This window comes from Atta cephalotes (assembly GCF_000143395.1).
Source record: "Atta cephalotes unplaced genomic scaffold scaffold00015, whole genome shotgun sequence".
NCBI lineage: Eukaryota > Metazoa > Arthropoda > Insecta > Hymenoptera > Formicidae > Atta > Atta cephalotes.
Window position 1 is genome coordinate 3,500,324 of NW_012130079.1, and position 9,599 is coordinate 3,509,922.

The following is a 9,599-nucleotide window of genomic DNA, read 5'->3' on the forward strand; positions in this document are numbered from 1 at the left end:
TATATATATATATATATATATATATATATATATATATATATATAATATATATATGTATATATGTATGTAGAGATATATATATGTATAGTATATATAGTATATATATATATATATATATATATATATATATATTAACCCGGCGTCATTGTGATGCTAAAATGTTACACGGACGTTGAGGTAGATAATCATAATAATCCGAATATGTTTTTGGTCTATTCTCGCAATATTCTGTCAATAATGGTTTTAGAAAGTCTTAGTTCCAGCTAGGGCATTAGCTAAAATTTATGAAATAATGTAAGAAAATACAGATGTAAAAATGTCTCGGGTCATTATCACCCAGTCACAATGACGACGCGTTAAATAGCTCTGTTAATGAAGAGAAGGAAATTGACTTTAAATAGTCTACAAAATTAAAACGCAATTAAAAAGTAACATATTACGTAATTTCAATGAAATAGAAATTAAACATAAAAAAAGATTGCTATTACAGCATAATTTGCAAAATCTTTATTTTCTAATTAAAAGGATTCTTATTTTCTTAATTAAATTCTGAACTTATACGTATAATCATCGATTTCTTAAATCATTATATATATAGAACTAAAATCATCGCGTAAAGTGACTGTAATTCGAAATCTCTATTACCATGGAAATTCAGATAAACATGATGACCTTGCAAGGAACGTAGATATAGCCACATACGTATGCAATATGTGAGCTCGCGATCGCGCGATCTTTCACATTATCGTACGATTTAGCAGAGTGCACTTATTAAAAAAGAAAGAAAGAGAGAGAGAAAGAAGGCTCTGATGGTGTACATTTCCGCATGACATAATGCACTCAGATAGGTGTCTAAGGTCGGCAGCGTGAGCCATGAGCGATCGCGCGAGTGAGAGCGAACACTTTCTCTCTCTCTCTCTCTCTTCTTTCCTAGAGGAAAGGGAGGAGGGAAAGGAAAGGAGTAACATACCGGCTATGACCCCTTTGAGGCCCAAGTTGCCGGAGGCAGCGGTGGCGGCGGCGACGCCAGTCTCGCTCATCCATGGTCTACGTGGAAATGGCAACGGGCCACGGCACGCGCTCGCCAACGATCGCTGTTGTTGCTGCCTCGTCAGATCCATGATGCTTGGCGCACCAAAGCTGTGAACGCTCCAAGCGCTGCCGCCGCTCATCCACCTACGCTGCTGGACACTGCCGAAGCTGGACTGTCGTCAATTGACACTCATGTGTGCGATGAACGCGTAATGCACTGGTTTCCCCCATATTTTTCCCCTTCCGCAAACGATAGACAACGTTGTCTCATTTGACGTTGCTTGTCTTGCCTTGTCTTACTTTGCTCATTACGCATAGATGTACTATGTGCACATACAGGACGACACATCGAAGACTGAAGGGCTCTGTTGAATTAACTGCGCTTGCCTGCACTCTCTCCTTTCTTTCTACTCCCTTCTCTTTTTTTCTCTCTGTACTTGAAATGAAATAAAATAAATAGTTATGCTTTGAACAAGAAGCATGAAAAAAAATATAGAAAATATAAAGACAAACCTTAGATTATATATTTGCTAAATGTTAATATGTAATATTTTCCATAAGAATTTATAGAGATTAATCTGTAAATTATAATCAGAGATTAATCTGTTTTTCTTATATTATGGATTATTATATGTTAATATTGTCTAGAATAGTTCATAGAATATTACATATTCTACATATACGTATTCTTTCGAAAGAATCAACATCTTCAAAAATTTGGATCCAAAGAATATTTCAGATAAAAATTACGAGGAATTGTGATCACATTAATTTTTTAAAATAAAAGTCAAATGTATGTGTATACATAGGATATTTGATAAATAACGATAAAATTCTCACATAGGGGTAAACAGACTAAACTGAATCGATAAATCTTCTCTACCATTTTGCAATTTTCGCAATAGTTAATAAGACATCAATTACTAAAAATCGAATATTAATTTTCAATAATTTGGTACTCAAGTATTATCAACTTTACAGAAAACGATAAAAATTATTTATTTTATTCTCATAGAGCTTTAAGAATTTTTTCAGAATTTTTTATCAATTTTTTAGTACCGTATTTTCTCATTTTCTTATCTCAACTATTTTTACCAACATGAGAAAATGCGGTATTAAAACATTCTGAAAAAATTCTCAGAACTCTATAAGAAGAAAATAAACAATTTTTGTCACTTGCCGTTTTTTTGTAAAGTTGATAGTACTTGAATAAAAAATTATTGAAAATCAATATTCAGTGATTTTTAGTAATTAATATCTTAACTATTGTGAAAATTGTAAAATGGTAGAGGACTTTTCAGTTTAGTCCACTCTATTCCTATGCGAGAGTTTTATTATTACTTATCAAACATTCTGATATATAGATTGTCACAAGACCGTATGAGGACTTGAGGATATCGAAAAGGCACTCATCGATAATTCACTGTCAATACAATAATCGACCTGCTTTAAAATAATTGTTAACGCTCCATTTAATCAAATATATATATCTATGTCTGTGAAAAAAGAATTATTAAATTATATTAAAAATTATTTAAAAATAAGAAAGCGAGTAAAAGTTGGAATTGCTACAAAAAATATTTTTGATGAGGGCACCAATTAGACCTGTTGCGGTCCTATCATCGACGAGTTCACAGTCCAGGGCTAAATACAGGATGCTTCGTGGAATCAATTACCTTTATCTAAATTTTTCAGAGAGTAGAGCATTGTATTACATTTTACATGTTACACAAGTAGAAAAAGAGATATAATGAAGTTAAAGTAAAGTAACTAATTTACATTCCAATATACATTCACCAAAGATCATAAATCTTGAAGCGTAACTGTCTTTTTCTTCAAGATTTCTTTTTACATTCAATCCAGTCAGGCAGTATAATGAGATGTTGATCCGTGAGTAACAAGATGCCAAAATTTTAAATAATTCTCGAGACATACACTCTGCGATAACCATTTATCATGAATGAGTATAATCATGTGATCTATTATCTCGTCGTACGATTGCTGACTAAAACAGATAATTGCAATAGATTTTGTAATATATATTCCGATAGATTTAAAATAAAATATTAAAGATATATAGTGTATAATTTTCTTAAAACAATTTTAGTTATATTTCTTACTGTTCAGGTTGCATCACAGTTAGTTGTCATTACACTTTGAAGTGTTATATGATATGTACGTACATTTTCAATCACACTATATGCACGTACGATATAAAAATTTTCTTTCACACAATACACAAATTGACTGTTAATAAATTAAATTGGAAAAAAAGATTTTTAAATTATATAAAAATGGAAAAAAGTAGATTCTAAATTGAAGAATGATTCGTTAGATCTGGAATACCCTGTATATAAGAATGTTCCATAAACAGTGATGTCTGATACAGTTACATTCTTTTTTAAATAAACGCAATCATGTATAACCATTATTATTTTTACAAATAGTTACTTCCGCATATTTTATATTCTATGATGGCTTAATAAAAATTATATTGTTATTTATAAATCTTATATGAGGGGATACTAAAAATTAGGATGATAGATTGGTTGAAAAATGTAGATGTGGGTATGGAGTGTTCTTTTTCTAGATGTGTTTTTTCTACCAACCAGGTGTAGTGTTTGCTAAACGTCGCATACGTCTGGAAGAAAATAAGAAAACGAACAATCAAATATCTTCACGATAATGTTAATATATATCTCTTAAAAATTCACGTCTTACCGAGTATTTCGATCTTGATCGCGTATCTTCTTTTCCATCTCTGCATCTGTTAAGGTTTCTAAAAATGGTGCCCATTGATCAGCCTCTGATGGAGGTCTAAAGGGAACTTCTACGGTTGGTAGAGGTGCTTCAGAAAATGCATACGTTCTTTGATGCCATGATAATTGTCCACGTACACTGTCAATAAATATCATCATCATGTTATTAGAATAATAATTATACTACTAGAATAGCATATAATCATACTAGAATAATAATCAATATCAATTAAATATATAACACCAATTTATTTATAAATTAATATATATTAAATATATATTAATTTATAATAATTTTTTATTATCGAACTCATATTTTCAGTATCCAAAATAATTAATATTTCGATATTTAAATTATCAACTTTGTTTTTGTAATGAATTCTATTCTAATAATGTCGGTAACAAAAATGATATTATTTTGCATGAAGCAAGGGCACAATTATGCTATTGTAGAATAAGAAAAAAGTATTTTACCTGTATGCGATAGCGGTAACAAATTCGCCACCGAGACCAAGTTCCGCGCAAAGTTTCATCGCAAACTTTTCTGGATTATTCTCCTTCTCAGACATATCCCATTCTACTTGATCTACTAGAGAGGTATTACCCACATGTATATTTAATTTAATTATTACTCTCTGATCACATTGATCTTCTAAAATTGTCTCCTGAGGGAATGCTTCTATTTGCTGTCTTATTGCCTGTGCAATCGCAGGAACAAAGGTTAATGGATTTAAATCTAAATCGTCGCATAGTACTTCAGCAAATTGTTCGGGTGTTATAAGACTTTCTGTAAAAGATACAAGATGCATTAAATTGTTCTAATATATCAAGATTCTTGTTATTGGATACAAAAATATATACCATTTTTATTCCAAGTAAAAGTGTCTCTTAATTTTTGACCTTCAATTTCCATGTCTAAACGTATTGGAACCAACATTTCCTGTTGCGCGGCATTCTCTAAATTTGCCGATGGATCTGTATCATCGAAACTAAATTGGAAGTAAAATATGAATCATAATTTTATTACACAACAGAATTTTATGTAGAATTTCTGTGCTTTCTTGCTTACCATAATGGAAATGTTCTAACTTTTTTATTGTGCACTCTGTTTCGATTTATTGGTGTAGCTTGAGGAACTGCATCCAGATGTGAACTATTTGGTAAGCTAGGTACCCATGCCATCGACTTTTTGGATTTACCCTCTCTAGGTGCTGGTGGTTCAGTTGAATGCACGGATACAGCTTTATACTTATCATCATTGCCCTCGATAATATCTTCCACCTCACTAGCTCTCAACAATGAAACGCTAGATGCAAGAACGTGCTGACTCAATCCAAGTTCCACTAATTTCTTACGTTCATCATTGGTAATGGATCTTCTGAACATGCCAGGATATCTTTTATACAAAGACCCGCGAAAAAGACGCAGGTAATTGCCAACTTCTGACCCAATACAATAATACTCTCCATTTTCCTCCACTTGAAAACTTATAGGTTTATCTCCGTAGGTGCGTAATGCCATTTTGAAGACTAATTTCACTGCAATTAGTAACTATAGATTGAATAGATATTTACAAAAGTAAGATGATTAATGCATTGAGGATTATTATATTATAATTATGCAGAAACAAAAAAATGTACTTCGTGAATAAGACCCAGTCTACAACAGATGTAGTAAGCTTTGAACTTTAACTCTAGGTTGTGACTATAACTTGCTCTAAGTTCTAAATATGACTTAAACTAAATATGACCTAAATTTGCTTAAAATTTAAAATTACGTTTTAAGACCACGATTTTTGTCGAAAAAAAATCAAAATTTAAAGCTTAGAGCCAAAAGCTTAAAACTTATACACTGCTGTAAACAGGGTAATTAGTAATTCTATGAAACACTTGATGAAGCTTCCATTAGCATAATTCATTTACCAAGTTTATCTAGATTTTATTTTTCTCTTAATATTTTTAATGCTAAACTCATGAAAATTAACGCAGATAAAATATTCATTAGAGCCAATATAAAATGGACAATGTCGATAACGCTTCATGCATTATTGAAATAAACTTTTGGACAATCTTGGAAATTATGGACTCTCTCTGTCATACCTGGCAACAGAAATAATTCATTCACTCGGGTTTACAAGCTCTCATAAACCTTTTCTCCTTTCGCACGTTTGTTTACGTTTCCTTGAAAACACAGATCGGACACACGGCATCCACAGACGGATATCAAGTTTAATTTTTTTTCTTATGTTCTTAAATTAACGAATATGAAGAAAAGTGCAACACCATAGACATGATCGCACGTTGTGATTCGTCAAATTGGTAGACTTAAAGGCAAACTTGCAGTTTGCTATGCCAATCAAATTTGAGTAACCAACCGGTCTGTCCTTTTTTTAAGATTTTTTTCATACTATTTTGCTTAAAATATTTCAATATTTTTAATCAAAAATTTAATTTTTGAAACAATGATAATTATATAATTATTTACAATTATAAAATTATAATACTTAATTATATTTGTTTTAAGATTAAAGATGGCCGACCAAAGGTAGATTTTCATGTGTTCTGTCAAGTGGGGATAATTGAAGGACAATGACATTATCGATCGATATAGCCAAAACAATCAGTAATGTCATCATTTTTCAATTATCCCCGGACTTACTTGAGAAATGAAAATTTGTCCTTAGCCGCATTTATTCTATGCTTTAAGTAATTCTGCTGATAAATTAATAATCGAAGTAATTAATTAATAATCGAAGTGGATTTTCCTATGTCCAGGCACTGATTTGAGATAACGGACCTAATGCCGAACACACACGTGCATTCCACGAGCGGGGACGGCCAATCAGAGTCAAGTCACTTATCGATAACTGGAGGTGGTGGCCTCCTCTCCCCCATATGTGCGCTGATGCGCGTCAGGTCTGCGTGGCTACTGATAGCCGTGTGCTGCGAAGTGTCACGAAGGTGCCCCCGGTGTATCGCACTTAGCAGAAGCGCAAAATTGCCCGGGGGGCGGACGGCGTCATCCGTCTGAGTTCGCATATAAAACGATTCGTTCTCGACTGTTCTCGCCCCTTCTCCCCGCTGCCGCCAGTCGCTGTTAAATAGACAGGTAATTAATGAGGCGACGACGCGAGAGCAGTTGCAACGGCGGCCCAGATGCAACCGTTCGAGATTCTACGTAATGTTTCTTTTTATTCCGCTCTATTATGACGTGCGCGCGCGCCACGCCACTCGCTTATCGCCCCTCGGTGATAATCTATTTCTCCGAGGCATCCCCCGCGCCTCGATTTCCCAACCAGCACTCCTTGTTAAATGACAGCTCGATTCGTTGGCGGGGGAGTTAGCACTACGGCACCATTCTGATTCTGGACATTGATCCAGTCCCGGGTTCGCTATATAGTGAAATCTTATTTAATTTCATTGCGTGTCTCGTTTCTCTTCTCTGTCCAGTATACAGAATTTTCGTTCTCTCATAAGTTTCTCGGCTGGCGAAAATTTGGATATTTCTGTACACATCAATCTCTCAACTTTGACATTATTATTGTTAGTATCAGTTATTATTAAATTAATTGATAATAATTTGGTGTTATTAAATTAAATTGTAATTACATAAGGTAAATTGAGGTAAATTAACATTTAGTTTTGTAACACGAGATTTGTATAATAATTACTGGTAAAATAATTATTTCTTTTATTATTATGTAAATAATATAAGGAGTTGTTCATTGTAAATTGATAGAAAATAGATGAAAGTTTTATCGATTTTGTGCATATTTATACAAGTGACATTACAGATTTTATATCCTCTGAGATTATAAATTTATATAATTATATTTGTTACAGACAAGATGACAGATTCAAAGTATTTTACCACTACAAAAAAGGGAGAGATATTTGAGCTCAAGTCGGAACTGAACAATGAGAAGAAAGAAAAGAAAAAGGAAGCTGTGAAGAAGGTAAATAAAAAAATTTGTTATAATTGTTTTCACAAAAAATATTGTAATATTATGCAAATAGTAAGCATTTTCATGCAGAATACTTGTATAGAAGGTAATATATTTGGATAGTGAGGTAAGTTGCAAAATCTAAGGTGAAGAAACTCTAGTATTGATAATTCCAATGACTTCTTTCTACAAGAATATTTCTTGTATATATAATACTCTTCTTATCTTATAATTACTATATTTTATTTTATAATTATTTAATAATCCTCTGATACATTAGTAATATTAATTTAATACATATTAAGAATTTAATACATATTAAGAATATGTTTATTATCTATGTGTTTGCATATGATGAAAAACATTTGTTGTATGTTAATTAAAAAAAATTCATTAGAAAAGGAATGCATCAGCATGTAGTCTAGCAAGTTGTACTTGTCTATGATTGCAACACTATATTTCTTACACTAGTGAAGTGTATAATTGGTATAGACAAATTACATGAACAATAAATAATATGTAATGTAGAAACATATAGTAACAGTTAAATGCCTTCTTTTAGAAATAATATCATAGAGAATGTAAAATTAATTGATTTTAATAGTAATGAAAATGTAATAGATCTGTATTTGTTGAGAATGTTACATTTGCAGTGTCACTTATGTTACAATAATGTTCACTGTTTATAACGCAAAGGTATCAATTGTTTGTCCAGGTCATTGCTTCCATGACAGTAGGAAAAGATGTGTCTGCACTGTTTCCCGATGTGGTGAATTGCATGCAAACCGACAATCTGGAACTGAAAAAGCTGGTATACCTGTACCTGATGAACTACGCCAAGAGCCAACCAGACATGGCTATCATGGCAGTCAACACGTTCGTCAAGGTAACGTAGCTTAGAAACTCATCATTCAATTCGTCATCACAATTTTACTATATAACGCACCTTTACTTTTTACATATTTCTTAATAACACTTGGATGATGTTCGGAATCTGTAACGAGAGGCAAATTAGAAAATTATTCATCATTATGTATTCCCTATAACGATTGTTAGATTGTAAATATAATCTCTTTTATCGGATATCATCCTGGCTGTGTTATATTTTACAGCGTGCCTCGCACTGAATACAGACTGTACTTTGCAAATAACAGTTTGCACAGAGCTGTCTGCGTTATAGGACGGAATGTAACTTTTTCCTTCATTGCGACTGAATTGTTTATTTTTCAAAGGGCACGGATTTGGATTTTGATTGTTCCAATATTCCATTTTTTAATAGCAAAACAGGCTATTAAATTACTCGTTACTAATGTCGTTACAGAACCAAATTCCAGAATGTACTTTGTTAGGCAGATCATTAATCTAATATCTATAATACATGATTAAATTTACCGAAATTAAGAGTAGAATTTTAGAGTAATTTAAAATCTCGTTATCCTCTTCACGCTAATGCACTGATACATATATCTTGTTTACTCAAAATTGAGCATGTAACTTTCTTTCAAAAAGTCACACAATTTTTCATCTACATACAAAACGCTTGAAGCAAATTGTTCATTCTTCACAGTGCCGTTTATTTACGATATAAATATACTAAATTGATTCTTGTATTGCAGTTGTAGTAATATCGTTTCAAATCGATATGATAATTTGAACATTAATCTTAGTTAATCTTTTACTCGTGAATTTCTAATATGCAGCAGCATGAAAATTGTTCCTTTCATTTTATACATATTTGTGTATCAATCAGTGCTTCTATAAAGATGATATTTACTAATTGCACGCATTTTGTATCATATATACATATATATATATATATATATATATATATATATATATATATATTATATATATTATATATATAT

The 9,599-nt window shown here is 32.0% G+C and overlaps 3 protein-coding genes across 3 annotated transcripts in view; 1 reads left to right on the plus strand and 2 right to left on the minus strand.

Moving 5' to 3' along the window:
* Positions 1-1,121, minus strand: part of LOC105618075 (putative tricarboxylate transport protein, mitochondrial) — a gene marked incomplete at its 3' end in the record, with an annotated part of 4,477 nt that extends 3,356 nt beyond the window's left edge. Inside the window, exon 1 of the mRNA XM_012199613.1 lies at positions 971-1,121. Within this exon, the coding sequence (XP_012055003.1) occupies positions 971-1,121 (151 nt within the window). The remainder of the gene's footprint in view (positions 1-970) is intronic.
* Positions 1,122-3,633: 2,512 nt separating this feature from the next.
* On the minus strand, positions 3,634-5,312 carry LOC105618076 (SWI/SNF-related matrix-associated actin-dependent regulator of chromatin subfamily B member 1). Its single transcript, XM_012199615.1, has 5 exons — positions 4,861-5,312; positions 4,653-4,780; positions 4,266-4,578; positions 3,754-3,930; positions 3,634-3,673 (listed from the first exon to the last, which is right to left on the minus strand). Exons 1-5 carry the CDS (start codon positions 5,310-5,312, stop codon positions 3,634-3,636), a joined length of 1,110 nt encoding a protein of 369 aa, XP_012055005.1.
* A 2,326-nt stretch (positions 5,313-7,638) lies between these two features.
* The window catches only part of LOC105618077 (AP-1 complex subunit beta-1), a 6,481-nt gene continuing 4,520 nt past the window's right edge, over positions 7,639-9,599 (plus strand). Inside the window, exons 1-2 of the mRNA XM_012199616.1 lie at positions 7,639-7,746; positions 8,450-8,620. Of these exons, the coding sequence (XP_012055006.1) occupies positions 7,639-7,746; positions 8,450-8,620 (279 nt within the window). The remainder of the gene's footprint in view (positions 7,747-8,449; positions 8,621-9,599) is intronic.

What these genes read in the sequence shown, in the direction of transcription:
- LOC105618076 (XM_012199615.1), bottom strand. Translation starts at nt 5,312, where the DNA reads ATGGCATTACGCACCTACGGAGATAAACCTATAAGTTTTCAAGTGGAG. An exon ending in TTTTACTTGGAATAAAAATG is followed by an intron (nt 4,579 to 4,652) that starts GTATATATTTTT and finishes TATCTTTTACAG; the next exon opens with AAAGTCTTATAACACCCGAA. An exon ending in GTTACCGCTATCGCATACAG is followed by an intron (nt 3,931 to 4,265) that starts GTAAAATACTTT and finishes ATTTATTGACAG; the next exon opens with TGTACGTGGACAATTATCAT.